At 37.6% G+C, this 24,941-nt stretch overlaps 1 protein-coding gene across 1 annotated transcript in view; it reads right to left on the bottom strand.

Moving 5' to 3' along the window:
- Nucleotides 1-1,597: 1,597 nt before the first annotated feature.
- Nucleotides 1,598-24,941, bottom strand: part of Nup107 (nucleoporin 107kDa) — a 36,290-nt gene continuing 12,946 nt past the window's right edge. Inside the window, exons 6-26 of the mRNA XM_013018606.1 lie at nt 24,006-24,064; nt 22,041-22,112; nt 20,797-20,885; nt 18,849-18,927; nt 17,649-17,762; nt 16,606-16,696; nt 16,389-16,465; nt 14,608-14,667; nt 13,481-13,626; nt 13,316-13,364; nt 10,940-11,009; nt 10,039-10,157; nt 9,093-9,131; nt 7,929-8,079; nt 7,323-7,435; nt 5,966-6,068; nt 5,215-5,375; nt 4,224-4,349; nt 3,663-3,776; nt 2,744-2,911; nt 1,598-1,902 (exon numbers count right to left, since the gene is read on the bottom strand). Coding sequence (XP_012874060.1) covers nt 1,795-1,902; nt 2,744-2,911; nt 3,663-3,776; nt 4,224-4,349; nt 5,215-5,375; nt 5,966-6,068; nt 7,323-7,435; nt 7,929-8,079; nt 9,093-9,131; nt 10,039-10,157; nt 10,940-11,009; nt 13,316-13,364; nt 13,481-13,626; nt 14,608-14,667; nt 16,389-16,465; nt 16,606-16,696; nt 17,649-17,762; nt 18,849-18,927; nt 20,797-20,885; nt 22,041-22,112; nt 24,006-24,064 — 2,108 coding nt within the window. The 3' untranslated portion in view covers nt 1,598-1,794. The remainder of the gene's footprint in view (nt 1,903-2,743; nt 2,912-3,662; nt 3,777-4,223; nt 4,350-5,214; nt 5,376-5,965; nt 6,069-7,322; nt 7,436-7,928; nt 8,080-9,092; nt 9,132-10,038; nt 10,158-10,939; nt 11,010-13,315; nt 13,365-13,480; nt 13,627-14,607; nt 14,668-16,388; nt 16,466-16,605; nt 16,697-17,648; nt 17,763-18,848; nt 18,928-20,796; nt 20,886-22,040; nt 22,113-24,005; nt 24,065-24,941) is intronic.

The raw sequence follows: 24,941 nt of genomic DNA, 5'->3' as shown, positions 1-24,941 counted from the left end.
GAGTGTGCTCAGCGCTTCCACCCTCCAGGTCCCGAAGGGGTCTGGGATGGAAGAGGCCTGTGGGTCCTCCCCCGCTTCTTTTCATCTAAGGTGGGGGTGGAGGGAAAGCTTGCGTGCTGATGTTAGCCAGTTTTACCAAGTGAGACAGATTCTGAGCACGCTTACTTCTCGCTAGGCGGGGGTGGGGGAATGCAGTTCTTACTGCAAAGCATAATGTTAAACATTAACAAATGTTTCTGCCTGCTGCTTGTGGCTCAAGCCTGTAATCTTAGCTACTCAGAGGGCTGAGATCTGAGGATCGCAGTTCCAAGCCAGCCTGGGCAGGAATATCCATGAGGGTTTTATCGCCAATGAAAAGGGGAAAGTGGAACTATGGCTCAAGTGGTAGAGAGCTAACTGAGCAAAAAGGCTCAGGGACAGCACCCAGGCACTGAGCTCAAGAATCTAAATAGACGCGCACAGGCACAGAGGAATTATTCAGTATTTATTGAGCACCTTGGCACTTGGCCGGTAACCAGACCAGACCTTCTATAGGACTTAATGAGAATGCTACTAAAGAGTTATAATAAATGATTTTCTGAAGTAAAATATGATCCTATGAGAGTATAGTAACTTTTCCTATATTTGATAAGGGAGAGGTGGTCAAAAACTTCTCTAAGGAAATGACATTTTTTTTTTTTTGGAATCAGGGTGGTTTTGAACTCATGATCCTCCTGCTGAGTACTGAGATTATAGGTGTGTACCATTACACCTGGCTGTGAAATGACTCTTAGACTAATATTTGAAAATCAGTAAAAGTTAAATAAGCAATGTCTAAAGTCCAGTTTTCTCAAGGTGGTCTTTCTGATAATGCTCTTTTGTGTATGCTGTTCTATTGATATCACTAAACCTGTAATATCAAATTCTACCAAGTTTGACTGTACTGTGTGTCTTTTCCACTATACATTCACAGTGTTATCATCCCTTCTGGTTTGGAACTACAGAACTCCTAATGATTTACAGTGGTTACTGTCACCACTCCCTCACTGAGTCCATGAACTATCCTCATTTACCTCAATTCATTCTCTGTGATTACAGATTTGAGCTAATCATACCATACATGATAAATTACATTGTTATAATTGCTCTTTCAATATTTGAAAATGCAGACAATCCCTGACTCAACATGGTTCAACTAATAGCTATTCTTATTGTGTGTGTGTGTGTGCACATGTGAGGGTGTGCACTAGCACTGAGACTTGATCTCACAGCCTGGGCTGTCCCTTAGCGTTTTCACTCAAGGTTATAATTCTACCACTTGAGCCCCTGCTCCATTCCTGGCTCTTTGGTGGCTAACTGGAGATAAGAGTTTCCACAGACTTTCTAGCTGGGCTGGCTTTGAACTTCTATCTTCAGATCTTAGCTCCTTGAATAGTCCAGAAGTACAAGAGTGAGACACAGGCCACTGGGCTATATTCATGTTTAAAAAAAAAATCAGTACTGATGAGTATAGGAAAAAAAAGAATAAAACATTTAATTATGATACAGTAGATAAATATAGAATTTGTAAGAATGAAAAATTTTAATTTTTGAATAATTTCATTAAAAAACACACAAAGGGAAATACTGATATAATACATTAAAATTTCAAAGTATAAGCATAATTATCTGAAAAGTACAAAATTCAAATGCCTAAAATTTTACGTTTTTCTATGATACAAAAAAAAGCTAGCAATTACAAATATGTATGTTTTATTAAAAAAAAAAAACACCAAACCTCCATATTTCATGGAAATGAGAATTCAAACTGATGAATTATGATTGAATTTCATATCCTAATGGATCAAGTCCCTGGTCAAGAAGCATGAGAGAGGATTCCCTTAACTTCTGAAGCAATTTCTTTAGTTCTTCCTTAGAAAATACCTGATATTAAAAGAGAAAAAAAAATAAGAATGAGGAAAAAGAAGCATATGAACTTAGCTTAATAGAAGAAATTTACCAGGTGCTGGTAGCTCACACCTATAATCTTAGCTACTCAGGAGCCTGAAATCTGAGGATTGTGATTTGAAGCCAGCTCAGGAAAGGAAAGTCCATGAGACTCATCTCCAATTAATCACAGAAAAAGCCAGAAGTGGCACTGTGGCTCAAGTGGTACACTAGCCTTGAGCAAAAGGAGCCCAGAGATAGCACCTAGACCCCAGAGTCCAAGCCTAAGGCCCAGCAAAAATAAATAAATAAATAAAAATTCCTTTTCAGGATTTATGTGGATAGAATCTGGTGTTTTTTTTGTTTTTGTTTTTTTATTTTTGGATCCAGTCGTGGAACCTGAACTCTGGGCCTGGGCGCTGTCCCTCAGTTCTTCAGCTCAAGACTAGTGCTTTACCACTTGAGCCACAGCGCAACTTCTGGCTTTTTTCTTTTTGCTTATGTGGTGCTGAGGAATCAAACTCAGGGCCTCATGCATGCAAGGCAAGCGCTCTACCACTGAGCCACCTTCCCAGCCCGAATCTGGTGTTTTTGAGTGGTTCAGGAACCCCAATGCTGTCTTCCTCCCAACACACACACACACACGCGCACACGCACGCGCACCCACCCACACACACACACACAGGCACGCACGCACGCGCACCCACACATACACACATCTCCCCCCCTCAGAATTTAAGAACAACTAAAAAATGTAAAAAATCTTCATAAAATTTAACATTATCACAGAGTAAGCCAAATCAGGATAATATACAAATGAAAATGCTGTAGAACTTACCAGATAGAGTTTGTGACGCTCGGAGGACACCATATCTGCTAACTGCAGGCACTCCTGATACTGACCAGTGCTATGCAATATGGTATGCAGCAGAAAACACATCATTGGTAGACAAAGTTTCCTCAGTAAAACCATCTGATGCGTTCTCTCATGGTCTTCTTCAGCATCCTAAAATATCAAGTACTCATCTTAACAATGTTAAGCTAAATACCCTTACAAACAGTAATCCCTAAATTACTATACATTCTGAATCTGCTGATTTAATTTAGCAGAGACAGAAAATGTTGGAGGAAAGTTGCATCTGCACTAAACATGTGCAGACTTTTCACTCTTTTCATTATTCCCTAAACAAGAATGTTTCAACTATTTATGTAGCATTTTCATCAAGTATTATAGGTAATCTGGAAGATTTAAAGGATACTACAGGATGTGGATAGGTTGAATGAGACTATTAGGTTATAGTATATGTGGAACCATATATAGAAATTTGATATCCACAGGGTCCTAGAATCAATTCCCCATGGATGCTGAGGGATTACTATACTGGATTAAAACCAGAAGAGGTAGAAGCTAAAGAATATTTCTAAAGCTTATCATCCTTATTAAAAATAAAACAAAGCCTCAAGAGCCTGAGACCTGAGATTGCAGTTCAAAGCCAGCTTGAGTAGAAAGAGTTTGTGAAAGCTTTAACTACAATTAACCAGTGATGAGCAGAAAGTGGAGGTATGGATCAAGTGGTAGCACACCAGCCTTAAGCAGAAGCTAAGAGACAGTGTGAAACCTGAGTTGAAGCCTCATTATTCCCACATCCCTGCCCCAAAACACAAAAAAGGAGGGGAAGAAAGGGAGAAGAAAAGGAAAAGAAGCCTAGCCTTTTCTCAGGCTACTTAAAATGTTCTGCAGGTCACACATAGTTTACCTCTCTGACATCTACCATCCACCCTCCATCAACAAACAACAAGACGTTGTACATTTTCTCTTTCACATCAGCAGTTAGGGCATCCAAGTGCCCTTTCCAAATACCATAATCCAGCTGCAAAAAGAACATAAGGCAGAAATAATGAACACAAATAAATATTATATATTTAAGACATCCTGAACTTTAGGATTAAGAAGTGGAGACTTGAGATAATTAATCTATAGTTCTAGCAGTGGACAGGGCATCCAATTTAGTTTCCTGTCCCTATTGGTTTGTATTTTTGGTCCAAAAAGGGAAGCCTGAAGAATATACACATAGAATATCATTCTAGATGCTTTAATAAGTCAAATATCAAAAATTACAGTAAACAGCATTACAAATACTAAAATGTTAATTTTGTAAATGAATGCTAGCATCATCCTCAGAGAGGTAATTAGGCAGTTGGCTTTTTTTTTAAAGTAGAACATTAATAGGAAGACTGCTGTTATAAATGGAGTATATCATCTGTAAAAATGACCTCTGTAAATACTAGTATACATTTTTAATGTAAAATAATCTTACTTCATATTTCTTTTCTTTGTGTTCAAAAGCCACTTTCTCAGTAAAACTTGGTTGAGAAATCACAGTAGGTTTTTGTGGAGCTGAGTTCATATGCTTAAACCACTCATTAAAGGTTTCATGGGCTTCCTAAAAAATGAAATAAACAAAACTTTTTATTTTTACTGCAGTCACCAAGCTTCTTAAAAGGTTTTGTTCTTAGAAATAATTTTGTAATCACATACCCAAACTAGTCAATATTTATTTTACACACACACACACAGACACACACACATATTCTCTCTCTAAATATGCAAATGCTTTATGAGATGACAAATACCAGTAAAGTACATATACTGTACTATTTCCTGACATATGCTCCTATTCCTGCACCTGGATAATGAATATCTTGCTGCCATTTATCATTCTGTAAAGTAAGCACGCTTACCCATCTTATCTTATGTCTATTAGCTTTTATTTTTATAATTTATTTATTTACTTATTTTTTGGCAGTACTAGTTTTGAATTCAGGGCCTTGTACTTGCTAGAAAGGTACTCTACTATTTAATCCATGCCACCCACCTCATCTATTAGCATTTAGTAGCAAACATAAAATGCTATCCACTAATCCAGCCTAGTTATTAGCCTACTGGAATCACTGGATTATTTGGTGAATAAATTTTCCTGTTACTTAAGTCCTAACAGATGTAGAATATCATGTTTTTCTCAGATAATGCCAAAAGCAAAATTATTAAAGTTGAAGTAAACATTCATAGAATCTTAAAAAAAACATAAGTTTCAGGTATCATACACCTTGTTCTAATCTTGGGTGGTTAGCAATCAATGGAAAAATCATGCTAGTGAAGACAGGTCAGGATTTCATTTCCCCTGTGGGTCAGTTAGCACTGTAATCTCAAAGGAGGTTAAACGAACCAATCACCACCTCTGAAAAAGGTCTGAAGCCTGAGAGTCAGAAAAGTCACCATGAAGACCGTGGTTTTCTTTGCAATCTCACCAAATAAGCTCTAATGCACAAATGTTCTCTGATAGCATTATCATCTTCAGCAGGAAGTGGACTTTCCATTCCTTGTTCTTCCCACTGATTATAGATTTCTGCTATGGAATCCTGAGGAATTTTCACAAATACTTCTTTGGCAGCTTCATGCTTTTTTGATGCTGTGAAAAGAGGATACGCATTTTTAATATGCAAGGGCTCCCATGATGAAGCCAGGGGTGAAATCACTGGCTTGTAACTTTTACATTTCAGGTCCCACGGCCTTGTGATCTCTCTCTTGAGCTGGCTCTTTCCTCATCTCAGTGTCACACATTAAATCACTTGACTTTCATGTACTTCTGTGTCTTAACAAAGCAAGTATGCTGGGCACTGTATGGCTCATGTCTGTAATCCTAGCTACTCTGGGGTTTGCAGTTCAAAACTAGCCACAGCAGGAAAGTGTGTGTGCCTCTTATCTCCAATTTGCTACCAAAAAGACCAAACGCTCAAGGACAGTGCCCAGGCTTTGAGTTCAAGTCCAAGGACCAGCACCAAAAAAAAAAAAAAAGCAAGCAACTACATGTTTCAAAGTCTGTTATCTATGACATATGCAAAATTGATAATAATGAGGAAAATTCACTGTTAAAACTGTTTAATAATGGTATATTTGATATGTAAGAGAAGCTGGTTTTCTCCACCCTGGAGGAAGACCAAGATTTTGAAAAAATTAAAACATATAGACCTGAACAAAGCATATAAAATTGGAGCATACCTAAGAATTTTCTCATTATGGCATTGCCTTGTTTCAGTGCTTCAGCCCTCTGTGCAGGGTCAAATACCAACCAGTCAATTACATCAATTTTCAACCGATCCTCCTAGCCATTTATGGAGATAAAAGAAACATCAGTTTTGTTATTTTCCATGTTTGATAAATCAGTAGTACTTATATTTGTACTTCTAGTGAACAACATTTTCATTCAAGTTGATAGAATTATCAAATAATTTAACTTTTAGTTTATTTTCCTATTAATAGCTCTTGACTAAATTATAGAAAAACCCACTAGGTCTATGAATTTGGAACTATATATCACATGCCCTCCCCTCATTGTAACCATGTGATTTTTTTTTTTTGCTGCCAGTCCTTGGCACTGTCTCTTAGCTTTTTCTTTTTTCTTTCTTTTTTTTGGGGGGTGTTACGGTCGTGGGGCCTGAACTCTGGGCCTGGGCGCTGTCAGAGATAAGAGTCTCACAGACTTTTTTTTTTTTGGGGTCCGGTCGTGGGGCCTGAACTCTGGGCCTGGGCGCTGTCTCTCAGCTCTTCAGCTCAAGGCTGGCACTCTACCACTTGAGCCACAGCGCCACTTCTGGCTTTTTTCTTATGGGGTGCTGAGGAATTGAACCCAGGGCCTCGAGCATGCAAGGCAAGTGCTCTACCACTGAGCCACCTTCCTAGCCCCCTCACAGACTTTCTTGTCCAGGCTGGCTTTGAACCTCGATCCTCAGATCTCAACCTCCTGAGTAGCTAGGAATCCAGGTGTGAGCCACCAGCTCCTGGCTTTTTTTTAAGCAAAAGATTCTTGATGGATAGGCGTGGGAAGGATGTGAGAGAATGATGAAAGGGGTGACACTGATCAAGATGTGTTGTGCTCATAAAGTGATATGTTGGATGGTAACTTCCTTTGTACAATTACTTAAAAATAATAAAATATAATTCAAAAAAAAGAAAAAGTCTTTCTGAGATAGGAGGGAAAAAGTTTAAGAAAAAACTATATTTTAAAGTAGAAATGCATCAAGGAATGAAGGATTATTAAAAAGTTACATAATACAGCAGGGCACTGGTGGCTCACACCTGTGCTCACACCTGTAATCCTAGCTCCTCAGGAGGCTGAGATCTGAGGATCACATTTTGAAGCCAGCCTGGGCAGAAAAGTCCCCATGAGACTCTTATCTCCAATAAACTACTCAAAAAAGCTAGAAGTAGTGTTATGGCTCAAGTGGTAGAGTGCTAGCCTTGAGCACAAAGAGGGTCCTAAGGCCCTGAGTCCAAGCCCCAGGATCAGAAAAAAAAAAAAAAAGTTACATAACACTTTTACCCCCACCTTCACCTCCCCCCTGTGCCCTGAAATTACCTCAGTAGTGCCAGTATCTAGGGCTGGGGCCAGGTCATGATGACTAAATTCACCATTGTCTTTCTTTCGAATATTCTCAACTACTGTTTTCGTTATTGTTGCAACATCCAAATCTAAAATAAAATTTGAAATGCTAAAAAAAAGTGATTAATACTAATATTCCCTAAATAGAATTAATTTGGTGATTTGTAAAAAATTCTTTTTTTTGTTTTTGCTTTTACAATGCTGGAGATCCAACCCAGCTATGGGATCATTCTTTCATTGAGCTATGCTATACTCCCATCCCCAGAACAATAATTATTTAAAAATGCAGTATCTAAAATCTGAAAGACATTATAACAGAAAATGCCAAAACTAAAAATACTTTGCATATGAGTTAGTGTAAGTTATTTATTGCCCATATAGAGCCTCACTGAAATTTTTATTCTTTTCCCCACTCTCAAGATTCAATACTAAAAGGACAAGCGTCAGAGACAAAATAGACATTGACCCCTGGTTAAAGTTCTATACACATGTATAAATATACTGAAACCCACTATTCTGTACAATTAACATGCACTACCTAAAAACAAAAGGCCACCAGAGGAAGTTCATCATCACTTTTACCTGCTTCCTTAGCCAGCTCCAGGCAATGGTGGCGCTGTTCATACTCTGTAACACCTTCCAAGAATAATGCGTACTGGGCAACAGCAAGGTCTTGAGGCAAATGGCAGGTATAAAATGCTATTAGATTTGTGTGCTTTTCATTTACTAAAAGCTAAGAAAAAATAGAAAAGATCAAAGTAAGTATACAGTAAGTTTGAAGATCAGCAGTGCTTTAAAAAAGTTACTTTAAAATTTAAATTATATTTAGAAAAATTCAAACAATGTGGATGTTGGTAATCAGAACAATTTTAAATTCTACAAGTACGGTTAGCATACCTAAAGATCTCTTATGAATGCTAATGACTTTCCTGTCATTGGGTATTAAAATTTAGCATTCTGATTTTTGTTTATGTTTTGTGGTGTGGTCCTGGGCACTGTCCCTTAGTTTTTGTGTTCAAGACTAGCTCTGTACCACTTCAGCCACAGCTCAATTTTTGACCTTTTGGTGATTAATCTGAGATAAAAGAGTCTCACGGACTTTCTTGCCAAGGCTGGCTTTGAACCATGATCCTCAGCCTCCTGAGTCAGTAGCTAGGATTACAGCATGAGCCACCAGTGCCTACCAGTATTCTGATTTTTGTTTTTATAGCATTCCTGTTTTTGAAAATTAAAATATAAAAAGAGAATTAAAGTTGTAAATTCTTTTTTTTTGTCGGTTGTGGGGCTTGAACTCTGGGCCTGAGTGCTGTGCCTAAGCTCTTCAGCTCAAGGCAAGTGCTCTACTACTTGAGCTACAGCGCCACTTCCAGTTTTCTGGTGGTTTATTGGAGATAAGAGTTTCATGGAGGGCTGGGAAGATGGCTCAGTGGTAGAGCGCTTGCCTTGCATGCATGAGGCCCTGGGTTCTATTCCTCAGCACCACATAAGCAAAAACAAAAAAGCCGGAAGTGGCGCTGTGGCTCAAGTGGTAGAGTGCTAGCCTTGAGCGCCCAGGCCCAGAGTTCAGGCCCCACAACCGGACCCAAAAAAATAAAATAAAATAAAAACACAAAAACAAGAGTTTCATGGAGTTTCCTGCCCGGGCTGGCTTTGAACCGAGATTCTCAGATCTCAGTCTCCTGAGTAGCTAGTATTATAGGCGTGAGCCACCAGTGCCAGGCCAAGTTGTAGAATCTTAAAGCTTACCTGTATATATGTCTTTAAAACTTCAATAGAAACTTCTTCCTTTGGGAAAAAAAAGATATAGTTCAATTAAAAACTTAGCTATGTTTATGTGTCATTAATACAATATCTAATAAAATTTCTGCTTTTAAATTATCTATGAATGTTAATGGTTGACACTGAGCAATGACATACCAGCTAAGTGTTGGGCAAGCTCAGCACTTAGGCCTTGGTTTTTATCTTATCCTAACTCTGTGAGTAGTCACTGTAACTTTTAACATTTTACTAAAGAAAAACAAATACCCTGGGAGGTTTTATGTGCCCAGAATTATACAGCTAGAACTTGCTGAGTAAGAATTTAAACTCAAGATTCTTACTCCAAAGCTCAAGCTTTCAATTAGTGTATCATTCTGCTTTTACTCATACTTTTACCAAAATCTTATCAGATATGTAAGAGAAAAAAAAAAAAAGAGGGGCTGGGAAGGTGGCTCAGTGGTAGAGTGCTTGCCTTGTATGCCTCAGGCCCTGGGTTTGATTCCTTAGCACCACATAAACATAAAAAGCCAGAAGTTGTGCCATGGCTCAAATGGTAGAGCACTAGCCTTGAGCTGAAGAGCTGAGGAACAGAGCCCAGGCCCAGAGTTCAGGCCCCACCACGACTGACCAAAAAAACACGACTGACCAAAAAAAAAAAAAAAGAAAGATTTGAAATTTAGCCCAGATGTTAATTTGGTTTAATTAAGGCTGGATACTCATAAGAATAAAGCTCTACTCATCAGGCAACCACGTTATTCTGTGGCTATAAATTGGATCCCTGCAGGGCCACTGCCAGTGAGTCATGATCAGGTGAATGTGAGTCTATCCAGGAGACTCGTGAACCCTTATCATCACCAGAAGAAAGTGATGTGTTTCCCTGAAGACAACTCTACAGCATCAACCAGAGAAAGACAAGCTAGCTGTTTTTATTTACTTTGGTCTGCAGTCCCAGTGTGCGGAAAAATAAAATGAGGTGAGTCATGAAGCGAAGGAGGTGTCCAGGTAGATTGCTTCTGGTTTTGGAAAGCCATTTGCTAAACTCATCCATCAAACCTACAAGCCATCAAAGGAAAGATTCAACAAAAAGAATAAAATTAGACATTTACTTCACCTTCATAGTGCTAACAATCGCTGTCTCATTTCATTGTTAATAGCCCTCACACAGCTCTCTACTTCCACTTAAACACTCTGGGTTAAATTCAGACTTTAGTTTACAATAACAAACAGTGGCATTCAAGGACAAGATCAAAAGATGTAGCTAGGCCTACCACAGGGATGTACAACTCTAACTTCAGCTACTTAAGAGGAGGAGATTAGGAAGATTTAGGTTGAGACCAGCCTAGAAAGCAAGTTGGAGAGACTCCGTCTCAATAAACAAGCCAGGTGTTCTTGTGTGCAACCCCAGCTATGCTGAAGATTTAAATGGGAGCACAGAATTCTAAGCTGGTATGGGCAAAAACAAGAGACCTTTTCTGAAAAATAACTAAAATAAAAAAGAATGACTCAAGTGTTAGAGTAGCTGCCTAGCAAGTGAGAGGCTTCCGTTAAAACAAAGATTGAGTCATATGTATTGTTTGGATAACTTTCACAAAAATTACTATTAAAAAAAATGAAGAACTTGCTGGGTGCTGGTGGCTCACGCCCCTAACTCTAGCTACTCAGGAGGCTGAGATCTGAGGACTAGCCACATGAAAACTGGAAATAGTACTGTGGCTCAAATTGGTACAGAGCTATCCTTAAGCAAAAAAGTTCAAGGATAGCACCCAGGCCCTGATTTCAAACCCCACAGCCAACTGAAAAAAAAGAACTCAGAGAAAGGTAAAATAATATCTTACCATCAATATCTCCCAGGATAAGGTATTTCTGAACTATATGATAATGTTCTTGATTTTCTTCTAGAACTCTCTGAAAAATAATATATTTTTAGTAAATCATCTTTCAGTAGCCATATTAGAATGTTCTCATTGCTACATTAAAAATGTCAAACTCCTGGAGGAACACATAGAAAGGTGAAAATATATGGCCTCAGAAAGACCAAAACAAAACGAAACACAAACAAGGTGAGGATACAGCCTCTGAAGCATATTTATGGGCTTACAAACAGTATCTTTGAAAGTAGAAAACTATAACAACTTAATCTCTACGAAATGTTATTAAACAATATAATTCTTTTTTTTTTGGTTGGTTGTGGGGCTTGAACTCTGGGCTTGGTCACTGTCCCTGCGCTCTTCAGCTCAAGGCGAGCACTCTGCTGTTTCAGCCACAGCGCCACTTCCAGTTTTCTAGTGGTTTTATTGGAGATAGGAGTCTAATGGACTTTCCTGCCTGGGCTGGCTTTGAACCACGACCCTCAGATCTCAGCCTCCTGAGTAGCTAGGATTACAGGCATGAGCCACCACACCCGGCTTTAACAATGTAATTCTTTATAGTTTTTTATTTTTGTTTACTTTGACATACCAGAAAAGCAAAGCAATATCTGATTTATTATATTAAAAAAAAAACAACACTTTAAAGCCAGGCACTGGTGGCTAATGCCTGTAATCCTACTCAGGAGGCTAAGAAGATCATGGTTCAAAGCCAGCGAGCAGAAAAGTCCCTGTGAGACTCTATTTCTAATTAGCCACTCAAAAACCAGACGTGGAACTGTGTCTCAAAGGGGTAGAGTGATAGCTTTGAGCAAGAATTCAGGGACAGTGTCCAAGCCCTACAACTGACCAAAAAAAACCCCCAAACGTAGCTGTGTGTGTGCGCACGCGCATGTACGTGCATGCATGCTGCTGACTCAATCCTAGACTACACACACAAGACTGAGCTCTTAGAATCATGGTTTGAAGCCAGCTTGAGCAGGAAAGTCCATGAGACTCATCTTCAATTAACCACCAAACAGCTGGGAGTAAAGGGGTTATTCAAGATGTAGAGCACTAGCTTTGAGCAAAAATAGCTCAGGGATAGCACCCAGGCCTTGAGCTCAAGGTCCATACCAGTACAAAACCTGTCCTGAAGCTTGAACTCTAAGCTTAAGGCTGGTGCACTCAAAGATGGCATTTTACCACTTGAGTCACACCTCCATCTCCACAAAATGTTACTGAAACAAAATAAGCTTTTGAAACAAAATAAGTTATCAGAGATGAAATTGACTACTTAGTAGTCAATTTTCAGTAATTATTCTTATATTAAAAAACTGTTTTCTGTCTGAGATTTAGTTAGGACTCTGTTTTTCTTCCAGATGGAAAGTGATCTGCAGTAGGATCATTTATCTTAAATAATTTTATTTCCTTTGACATCTATTAGGTTTTCATATATGCTTGGTTCTAGTTTGAACTTTGTATTCCACTGTCTATTTATTCCATACCAATTCTATAATGGTCTGTGGCATCTTTACTAAGGCAAGTATCCCTAACTATTGTTCTTTTAAAATTTTTCTTTCCAGGGCTAGGAAGGTGACTCAGTGGTAGAGTGCTTGCCTCACATGCATGAGGTCCTGGGTTCAATTCCTTAGCACCACATAAGCAGAAAAAGCCAGAAGTGACGCTGTTGTGGCTCAAGTGGTAGAGCACTAGCTAGCCTTGAGCTGAAGAACTGAGGAACAGGGCCAGGCCCAGAGTTCAGTCTCCACAACTGACAAAAAAAAAAGTACACTCTACTGTATACTACATTACTTAATCTATTAAAAAGAATGTTAATATAGAACATCTAAGTCAGACAGATTATCATTAATGAAAACAATCAGGTTGTAATGTGATACAAAAAATAAGAAAATCCCTGAATACTAATTACATTAAGATAGTTCTATTACTTATATTTATTTGAAAGATCAAGTAGAAAAATATGAAAGAATATGTCAGAATGTTTTGTCATCTTAGCCAAGTAACTTTCAAGGGACTTGGTGGGAAGTTACATAGGTTTTACAGATATAACTTTGCTTGATTTTTATTGTTAAAAATAATATAGCATTGCTTTATTTAAATAATTTTTATGAATACTGTTTTACTTAATTATAAACTGATTAACTGAATCAAAAGTCCTTTGGATTAAATAAAACAAATCACAGCTCATATACATAATTTTTTCTTTTAAAGAATTTCTCTTACGTTAGTAATTGGAAACAAAACTCCTTATCATTTTTCCTTTCAGCTATCCCACACAGCAGTAACAGCATTTACAGTAAGTTAATATCACTTATTTCATATTCCACAGGTGCTAACATTTACCGTTTTATCTGTAGCTTGAAGTTCTTCAAAAACTTTTTCTAAGGTCCAACTTCAAAAAAGAAAACCAGGAGAGAGAATAATGTCAATAATATGAAAGGGAGGTAATACAAACCTCAAAGAGTATACTATAAACCATTGTAACCAAAATCAGACCAACACACTCACTTTGCTTCTAAATATTCCCTAGGAAGTTCTTCAGTTTCCTCCAGAGTCATTACTGACGTCCGGATCTCCTGTTCCACCAGACTGTCCACCATCACCCGGAAGTATGCCCAGACTGTGTCTTCCCAGGTGTCACAGACAGGAAGAAGCTATTCCCATTCCCCAACAGAAACAAGACAGACATTTTCAACAAAAAGGAAAGGAAAAGCAACTGTACCCATTCATATGTACTGTAAAGCCACTTTAGAATATTCCATTTTTATTCTCCAACTAGGCCTCTAAGAAGTTTGAACTAAGTTTTTCTTTTCCATATCGAATTTACAACAACATCAATTTTGAATATTTCAATTAATATAGTATTCCTCAAAATAGTTATAAAAAGTAGAGGGCAGCCAGGTGCCAATGGCTCGTGCCTGTAATTCTAGCTACTGATGAGGCTGATATTTGAGAATCACAGTTCAAAGCCAGCCCAGGCAGGAAAGTCTGTGAGATTCTTATATCCAATTAACCACCAGAAAACCAGAAGTGGTGCTGTGGCTCAAGTAGTAGAGCACTCGCCTTGAGCCGAAGAGCTGAGGAACAATGCCCAGGCAGAGTTCAAGCCCTACTACAGACAGAAAAAAAAAAAATGTAGATGACAATGGAAACTTGAGAAAGACAGATACATATGACTACCCAGGCAATCACTGTGTCTTACTGGTCCATCTATGGATATAGTTTGAGTATTAGGAATTATTAATAAATGGATATCACAATTATACTGACGTTTTAAATTAGAAAACCAAGTCTGATTTCACTCATTAAAATATACAAAGCTGGATATGGTAGCACTGGGGAGTCCGAGGCAGGACTGAGAGTTTTGAGGCCAGCCTGCAAAACCCTACTTCACCCCTGCCCACTCCACCACTTTCCAAGACACAAACAACAAAACCAAAGTAATCAAAACCTAAAAATCCTCCCAAACCAAAACTGGCCAAATATGGGATACATCAAGCTAGGCATTTTGTCACTTTTCTATTTTATGATTATTTCTAGCTTGCTATTTCTAGAGGATGTAGGTTTTTAATATTTAATAATTCATTAAAACTTAAATATCTACTTTATTCTATAAAAAAATGAAGATTGCATACCTGCTTCAGGTTCCCGCTTAAAGCTGCATAAATTGCTCTTTCATACCTATTAAATAGCTCCTGAAATAAATGAATGTAAGTATATATGAAATAATGGGTTAATCTCAGTATGCTTATTTCTTTGTTTTATTTTTTTAATTTTTATTTATTTTATTGTGAAATACTGTACAGAGGGGTTACAATTATTTGGGCAAGGTAATGAGTACATTTCTTATCAAGCATTGTTGCCTCCTCCTTTGTTTCCCCTTCTCCTTCCCTTCCCATCCATTTTCCATTATTATTTCTTCATAAGCTGGAATTGTGTAGTTTCTTCCAGATTGAACCTAGTCCCTTGATAGTTTCTATTTTATTGAAAGATACACTGGAGTAATATGAAGGATCTCTTAGTCTAATGAAGTAACAAAATCTATGGAAGAGTCAAACATTTAAATTTAAAACAAAGGATGAAACCACAACTAAATCCAATGGATGTTTTGTGCATTTATAATCCAATTTTATTCAAGGTAGAACTTGTACAGATGTTTTCTCCTAGGAGGTTTTTAAGCATCTGATACTTCACTCAAACTGCCCTAGGAACAACATCAAAACAAGGCTTGCTGCATCTGATTCCTAAGCAGAATTATATTCAGCAGATATTCTGTTTAACTTTTAGGGTTCTGTTAATGGCATTTCTAGGCTTTTGTCATACAAACAAGAGAGTTCAGGAGACTCACGTAACTAGCCTACTTTGCCCTAGTTCTAACCCTCCTGCTCATCCTCATCAATACTATCTAAGGCCAGGCCTTTGGTCTTTATTGTTGTGTAATGTTTACAGCCATTTTGATAATTAATTTCTCAGCCATTAGTCCTTTCATCTCTATTGTTCACTGCCATGCTACTCTTCTTGAAACATTTCAAGGGTCTGTCACACTCTGAAAATAAGTAAATTCCAGGTTTTTTCAAGTTGAAGTGCTAAACTTAATGTACTATCATTTATGTATTTACTCAACTATTTGACAGATATAAAAGTATGCTAACATTATTGACTTACCTTTTAATGTATTACTGGTGACCGTTTTTGTTTTCTGCACTCCATTTTCTCACAAACCCTGATAGTTTTCTTTTGCATGTTGTAGTGAATTTTAGGAATGCAAATACTGTATTCTGACATAACTGACTATATTTCCTTTTATGAGCCTTCTATTCTAAGCTTGTAGAACTACTGTTCCTAGAGTTTCCCAACTTACTCATTTTACCTAGAACTCTGTCACATTTTCATCCTAACATCCCAAATTCTAATGACTTATAAAAGTTCAACACAGATGTTTTCCCTTGAAAGTTGGTTTCAAGCTTTAGCCTGATGCTTTTTCTCTAGAATCATTTGGTACCTCCTTCATATTTTTGCCTTATTTCAATGTTTAATTCTTTAGTACTTGGTGTCTGAATAACTTGGTAAGCAGCCAAGCCTATTCCTCAATTTTCCAAGAACTTCTTTGAAAACTAACTGTAGTTTCATGTCACACCAAACATTTCGCAGCTGCTCAGCTGGCTTTTCAATTAAGTTGGGGTAAAAATTCAGTATTAGAGGCTGGGAATGTGGCTTAGTGCTTGCCTAGCATGCATGAAGCCCTGGGTTCAATTCCTCAGTACCACATAAACAGAAAAAGCCAGACGTGGCGCTGTTGCTCAAGGGGTAGAATGCTAGCCTTGGGCAAAAGCAGCTCAGGGACAGTGCCCAGGCCCTGGGTTCAAGGCCCAAAACTGAAAAAAAAAATTCAGTATTCATAAATAATTTTTCTTACCTCTTCTGCCATTCTCCAACAACTAATTTTCCAAATGCGTCTATATGGATTTCCTTCAACAGTTTCTAACTCTGTTCCTATAAAGCAGTGAAGAATTTATGGTTTAAAACGAGATCTTATTTCAATCACTTCTAAAAAAAGGAAAGTTACAGTTCACAAAGAATGGCATTTAGAGCTAACTACCTTTATAATATGGAGAATAAAGTCTATTACATACCTCCATTAACATTAGGGTCATGATAGAGTTTCCAGCCTTCTAGTGTTGCAGCTCTCCATGCCTGACCACAACGCTTACAAAGCCGTTGAGCCTTGACAGAAGAAAGAACATTAGTGACATCACCAGTGATTATATATAGCCAATATTCAACAAGTTCACTTGACACAAATGTTACAGAGAATGATGTAGGCAATTAACAATGGCAATGCACTTTACCAAGCTATCTTTCTGTGGTCTCTGACTTTATTTTTACTTTTTTAGTAATCCCCTTTTTGATTTTGGGTTTACTCATAGGTTCTATAAGAACCAATGGTATTTAATTTTATGAGACACAAATGGGCTTCATAAACCTTGATTTATTTTAACAGTATTTCGAAAAGGCCTTATAATGACATGGGAGTGATTGCTTAGTCTACTGATCAAATTTCTTATGTTCAATATGACCATAAAGAAAATTTGAGTGTGAACTCTTAAAAATAAAAAATAGAAGCCAGATGCCGATTCTCATGCCTGAAATTGTAACTAATCAGGAGAATGAGATCTGAGGATCACAGTTCAAAGCCAGCCCAAGCAGGAAAGCTCATGAGCCTCTTATTTCTAATTAACAACCAAAAAATTGGAAGTGGAGCTATGGCTCAAGTGGTAGAATGCTAGGCTTTAACAAAAAAGCTCAGGGATGGGCTCCAGGCCCTGAGTTCAAAGTTCAAGATCCAGGACTTAGCGTGCGCGCGCACGTGTGCGCGCACACGGACACACACACACGGACACACGCACGCACACACGCGCGCGCGCACACACACGTACAAATAATGAGGATGCATGGAGAGTATGCAAAGTTTGACTTATGGATTTTCTAATAATCAGTGTTGTGCAAGTTATGGCATTGCTCTCTAAACATGTATATCACTACACATATTCACTGATGACATTGTGAACAAAATTGCTGCACTGAAGAAGCGTATTATGTGGTCACAAAGGTGTCTTCTAACTTCAAGAGTCTGTGGCTTTTTGAAATGGGACAAGCAAGGTACTGCATAATTCACCTCTTCTGTCATTCCAGCACGGATTAAAGTAAAAAGATATTTGAGTAATCTAACTTCATCTTCTCTGTCCAGATCATCAAGTGGCATTTTCTGTCTAATGGGAGCATCAGGATCCTGTGAAAAAAATCAAAACAACCAACTCATTGTTAACTATAAATCTTTTGTTTATGCAGTACTGGTGAAATGTAAGAAATAGTACAAGCATGCTAATACACTATGCTACACCATCTGTACTCTTAGGCATATTTAAAATTATGACATGATAACTCTAGGGAATGAAAGCGTTACATGTATTCCAAATAGTCATGTAATTATCTGCTGTCCCATTTATAAGTCTTCTTATTAAGTCTTCTCCACAATGGCATATTAGGTCAAGTGAGGGTACCAGTAGCCTACTCCAAAAGGTCATGAGGTTTACTCTGTCAGAGCACCTAAATGGAATTAGGTCTAGATTGTGGATGAACATGGAAAAAAGAACTAAAAGAATCTGTTTTGTAAATCTAGAAGGTGTTTTTTGACAACATATGGGAAGAGAGATAAATGTCAAGTACAATGTAATAAAGGGGCCTGAGGATGTAGCTCAAAAGTAGAGTTTATCTAACATACACAAAGTCCTGGGGAAGCCCCCAGCACCACAAAAAACAAAAACACATTGTTCAAAAGACCCAAGCTAGCCAGGCACTGGTGGCTCACGCCTGTAATCCTAGCTACTCAGGAGTCTGAGATTTGAGGATCATGGTTCAAAGCCAGCCCAGGCAGGAAAGTCCATGAGACTCTTTTTTTTCCCCCAGTCATGGGGCTTGAACTCTGGGCCTGGGCCCTGTCCCTTAGCTTTTCAGCTCAAGGTGAGCGCTCTACTGCTTGAGCTACAGCACCACTTCTGGTTTTCTAGTGGATTATTGGAGATAAGAGTCTCATGGACTTTCCTGCATGGGCTGGCTTTGAACAGTGATCCTCAGATCTCAGCCTCCTGAGTAGCTAGGATTATAGGCATGAGCCACTGGTACCCGGCTTCCACCTTGCACGAGACTCTTATCTCCAACTAGCCACCAGCAAAAAACCGGAAATGGAGCTGTGGCTCAAGTGGTAGAGTGCTCGCCTTGAGCTGAAGAGCTGAGGGACAGCGTCTAGGCCCAGAGTTCAAACCCCACAACTGACCAAAAAAAAAAAGACCCAAACTTCATTTCAAAGAACACTTACTAATTCAGTGACAAGAGGACGAACACTTCCTATATAAGAAGGCAGCTGTCGTTGTTTTAAGGTATGGAGAGTATTTTCCCTGAAAGAAAAAATGCCAATTTTTAAAGGGGCAATTTAAATAGACCTATCCAAAGAAAACAAACAAACAAAAAACAAAACAGAAAAAGCTAAACACAACAAACATAGGGGAAAAAAGCATGAAAAAGAATTTTAATATAGTCATCATAATGTACCTACCTAATGAGGCTAAATGATTTTTTCATGTTTTGTTTTTTTTTGCAAGTCATGGCGCATGTCCCTCATCTCTTCAGCTCAAGGTGAGCGTCTACCAGTAAAGCCATAGCGCCACTTCCAGTCTTTTCTGCTTATGTGGTGCTGAGGAATCAAACCCAGGCCTTATGTATGAGAGGCAAGCACTCTACCACTGAGCCACCTTCCCAGCCCTCATGTCTTTTAAATGATTTCTTTCATTCACCTATTAAGCCTGCTCTTTTTTTTTTTAATTGGGCTATCTTTCTATTATGAAGCTGTAGGTCTTTATAAACTATATGTTCTCTATGTTTCTATCAGTCTGTGGCTAGCTCCAACTGTTTTATTAACGATGTCTTTTCATAGGATTTTTCAATTTTGATTTTTGATTTTGATTTTTTCCATGGTTATTGTTATTTCCTAAGAAATATTTACTTATCCTTGAGTTACAAAGTTCTCCTTCCTTCCTTTCTTTTTCTTTCTTTCTTTCTCCTTCCTTCCTTCCCTCCTTCCTTCCTTCCTTTTCGTCAGTCATGGGCCTGAGCGCTGTCCCTCAGCTCTTCAGTTCAAGGCAAGCACTCTACCACTTGAGCCACAATGCCATTCCAGTTTTCTGGTGGTTTATTGGAGATAAGAGTCTCATGGACTTTCTTGCCCAGTCTGGCTTTGAACAGTGATCCTCAGAACTCAGCCTCCTCCTAAAAATAGGATTACAGGCGTGAGCCACCGGTGCCCAGCACAAAGTTCTCTTTCTATGTGTACATTTAGGACTGCCTCCCGAGTAGCTAGGACTATAGGCATGAGCAACTGGCACCTGGTCTCCTTTATTTCTTAAAAGCCTCCTACAGATGAAGGAAGGAAGATCTTAAGTTTGAGGACAGTCTAGGGAAAGTTCTCAAGATTCCCTATCTCAAAAACAAACACAAGCAGTTGCCGGTGGCTCACACCTGTAATCCTAGCTACTCAAGAGGCTGAGCTTTGAGGATCACTGTTCATGAGACTCTTATCTCCAATAAACCACCAGAAAACTGGAATGGCACTGTGGCTCAAGTGGTATAGAGTGCTTGCCTTGACCTGAAGAGTTCAGGGACAGCACCCAAGCAGAGTTCAAGCTCCATGACCACGACCGACCAATAAACAAAAACCAAAACAACAAGAACAACAAACCAAACACAAGTTCAGTGCTGGTGGCTCATGCCTGTAATCCTAGCTACTCAGGATACTGAGATCTGAGGATTGTAGTTCAAAGCCAGCCTAGTTAGGAAAGTACATGAGACATTTATCTCCAATTAGCCAACAGGAAATAGCAAACAGAGCTCTGGTTTGAAGTGGTAGAGCTCTAGCCTTGAGAGAAGGAGCTTAGGGACAGCACCTGGGCCCTGAGTTCATGCCCCGTGACCGACAAAAACAAAACAAAACAAACAAACAAAAAATGCTTCTATTTGTTACTTTACACACTCTTCCTGACCATTGCTTCTAATAAAAATAGGACTGTCATCCTCTACTCATTAATTCTAGTTCATATTCTTTGCAAAGCTCTTAATTACAGAAGGATACATTTATTTGCTATTTATCTCTCCTAAATAATTATAAATAAAATGTAGAGCTTCATTTGCTCAAAACTGAACAAAGTAAGAGCATTATATTGAATAAATGAATAAATATTAAATGGATTGAAGAATAAAAGCTAGTCACATACCAATATACTGATTTTGCATAAAATTCAATATTATCAGAAAAATCTCCAATTTCATCTTTGGCAATACTCTCCAACCAATCCACCACCAGCTAGGAAAAAAGAAAAAGATTAGAATTACTATAAAATCTATGTGTGTTTTACACAGAAGATTGAAATCTGAGAATCATGGTTCAAAGCCAACCCAGGCAGACAAATCTGGGAGACTCTTAGCTCTAATTAACCAGCAAAAGTATGGTAGTGGAGGTATGGCTCAAGTGGTAGAGTGACAGCATTAAGTGAAAAAGCTAAGCAAGACTTCAAGCCCCAGCCAGGCGCTGGTGGCTCACACCTGTAATCCTAGCTACTCAGGAAGCTGAGATCTGAGGATTGCGGTTCAAAGCCAGCCTGGGCAGGAAAGTCTGAAAAACTCTTATCTCCAATAAACCACCAGAAAACCGGAAGTGGCACTGTAGTTCAAGTGGTAGAGCGCTCGCCTTGAGCTGAAGAGCTGAGGGACAGCGCTCAGGCCCAGAGTTCAAGCCCCAAGACCACCACCACCACCAACAAAAAAGAGTTCAAGCCCCAGTTCTTGCACACACACACACACGTTTGATTACAAAAATGCAAGTAACAGTTTTTCCAACCACTATTTTTACTTTTTAAGACAAGTAAATATTATGGAAAAAGAATAAAATTTTCTACAGAAATAATGCAGTTGTTAAATTATTCCTGGAAATACTAGAACCGTTATTTATAACAGAACGAAACAAAAGCAAAGAAAAAAAACAAACCCAACAGGATTCCAAATGAAAACACCAGCTAGACAGAAAAAGTTTTATTATATATGTATATTTTTTTTGGTAGTCATGGGGCTTGAACTCTGGGCCTGGGAGCTGTCCCTGAGCTCTTCAGCTCAAGGTGACTGCTCTACCACTTGAGCCACAGTGCCACTTCCAGAAATAGTTTTTTTTTTTTGGGTCCAGTCCGTGGGGCCTGAACTCTGGGCCTGGGCACCGTCCCTCAGCTCTTCAGCTCAAGGCTAGCGCTCTATCACTTGAGCCACAGCGCCACTTCCAGCATTTTTCTTTTTGTTTATGTGGCTGAGGAATCGAACCCAGGGCCTCGGGCATGCAAGGCAAGCGCTCTATCACTGAGCCACCTTCCCAGTCCCCAGAAAAAGTTTTAAATTAAATTGTCTTCAGTACTTTTATGCTATTCACCCTTTCTCCATGTGTCTTACAAAACAGTAAAACATTTAATAATACCTGACTTTGTCGCACAAGGGAATCTCTCTGAAACAATGCTTCCACAACTGTTTTCTCACTGGCGTTAACAGCCTGTTATAAATTTAAAGGAAGGAGAGAAGGAAAGAAGACCCAAGAATGTTATTTCAGCAGAAAGGGAAAAGCTAATTTGAAGTGTATTTATTTATGCATAAATACATAGCAAATATGTATATTTATCCTTGGAAACATTTTAAAATAAAACTCAAGCTTTTACCATAATTTGAAACTGTTCTGATTTTATTTTATTATTATTAACTGGCAATTTGTTATACTTGGATTAAAAAAACTGCTATTTCTATGTGTACATCTGAGGGAAGCTAGGAGGATGAAGACACTGAATCAGAGGGAAACAGGAAAGTATACAACAGAGGGGCCAATTAGCTGCACTGGACATTGATGAAAACAAACCAAGCAACTCAAGGGCAGTGACGGGACAGAGGGAATAAGAGGGAAAGAGGGAACAGCTTACACTAACCAAAAGGAAAAAAAAATGTACATATCACCTGATGTGGAAGAAACAGCTGTATTGTCAAAGCTCATAGAATTCACAAATATTATAGACCATGATAATGACAATTTGCCTTGTAAAGGTTAAAATGTATTTGACTTTAAGTATCACTCCTTCATAATACTGTGAAATTTGTGAAATTTTTGTAATCACTTAATCTCAATAAAAAATTATTTTAAAAAATGTTATTTCCCCAGAGATGACGTTTTAGAGAAAAAATAAACACCAAATTAAGTGGGAACCCCCCAAAACTATAATATACCTTATAAGGTTTTTGTAGCTTATTTTCTTGTATGAAAATAGAACAATGAAACTTGTTGAAGTTGTTTTAAGAAGTGAAATGAGGAGAGTGATAGAGGGGGTAAGTTTGATCTGGATGGAGTTCACATGTGTACAAATTTCACAATGAAACCCTCCTTGTACAACTAATATATGCTAAATAAAATACATAGAAATATTTATTTTTCCTTTTTGGGCTCTATGTTGTTGTTTTAAACATGAACTACTTTTGAAATTAGAAAAAAATAAAAATTGAGGGTAGAGATAAAAGGGGAAAAATGAGGGCGAATGACAGAAAGGGGGAAATTCATCTAGACACACTGTACTTATAACCTGACTTAGCGAACTGTAATCTATTTGTACAACTACTTAATAGCAAAAAATAAATAAATGAGCCCCCAAAGGCACCTATCTGATTTTGATTGTTTTTATGGGCATATTTTTATGAAGACTTGACAGGGCAAGTAAATCTCACATTCTTCAACAAAATACAAAAAAAGATGGAGATTTCTAAACTTGTTCTTCAGAGCCAGTACAACCTTAGATACTAAGACTACATGAGGAAAAATTACAAAGCAAAACTAAAACAAATAACAAAACAACAACAAAGAAAATACATACATACTTACGAAAGTCCTAAATAACATACTGGCTAATAAAATTTAGTGGTATATTTAGGAATACATGAGTTTATTCTATTTGAAATAACAAGCCATTACATTAGCAAATTAAAAGATATACATAGAAACTAAAAAAGAACATTGCATTCAATACTTATTCCAACTCTTAGCAAATTAGAAACAAAAAAAACTTTATTCTAGTAATAATTGATTAGAAAATAGAAAATCCATTCATGGAAAAATTCACTGAGAATTTTATAGAACACTGTGAGTATATGTATATGTAGATATATGGAAAAATGTATGGTTAAGATACAGGTCAAAGTGTTATGATAAATAATCAGAGGGATATAAAAAGATGTTACCTATCTCTCTAGTACTCTAAATCAGTGTTTTATTATTTTGTATCTTTTATGTATTTGTGAAATTTTTTAAATGTAGAAACTTAAGATGGAGTGTGAAATACCAAGTTTTACTGTCTAGTAAAACTGTCTAGTTTTTGAGCATCTATAAAGGAAATATTAACACAAAACTTACAGTAACTGCAAACATATTTTCATCTTCTAAGGAAGACTGTATTCTATCTCTGTGGAAAAACAATAAAAATTAAAAAGCCCTAATGCATACATAAAAAGCTACTGCATACTGAATTCTACATTTTCATCTGGTCTAAAAAATTTTCTATTTAACTTTAATTTTAAAACATAGAAATAATTTTTATTTCTACACAACTGTAATAGATAAACAGCCATGAATTTTGAAATAATAATATACAGAATATGCTGAGGACTTTCTATTTAAAAATAATCTAAATAACTTGTTTATATTTTGAAGATGTGATACAAGAGGTATCAATTTACCACAAATAGTCTGATATAACTCTGATAACAAACCCAGCAATATTTTTGTAGGAATAAAATGATTTTAAATCTATATGGTAATGCAATTATAATATTGAGTTTGATATTTGCACATGAAATTTGTATTCGTAGTCTAGTTAATCGTAAGTTTAACAGTTTGGTTTTTTTTTTGGTTGGTTGTGGAGTTTGAACTCTGGGCCTTCAGCTCTTCAGCTCAAGGCTAGTGCTCTACCACTTGAACCACAGTGCTACTTCTGGCTTTTTCTGTTTATGTGGTGCTGAGGAATTGAATCTAGGGCCTCATGCATGTTAGACAAGCCCTCTACCACTGAGCCACCTTCCCAGCCCATTAGGTTTGTTTTTACATCCACCAAATACTTCCTACTTGAGGTTTCAGAACTTTACTTTGAACAAGGAACCTGTGGATCTATACTCATATTATCATTATACTTTATATATAAGACACAAGTAGTAAACACCTGCTAATTGACAACACAATTGGAATTTACTAAAAATATACACTGCAAGGTTTTTAACAGATACTTGTTAATGCATGTATCTTTTCAAGCATTTTCATTTGGCAAAAAATATGATTTTTTTTTTTTTTTTTTTT

The sequence above is a fragment of the Dipodomys ordii genome, unplaced genomic scaffold, assembly GCF_000151885.1.
Source record: "Dipodomys ordii isolate 6190 unplaced genomic scaffold, Dord_2.0 Scaffold3, whole genome shotgun sequence".
Classification (NCBI taxonomy): domain Eukaryota; kingdom Metazoa; phylum Chordata; class Mammalia; order Rodentia; family Heteromyidae; genus Dipodomys; species Dipodomys ordii.
This window is presented reverse-complemented; position numbering and strand designations above follow the sequence as displayed.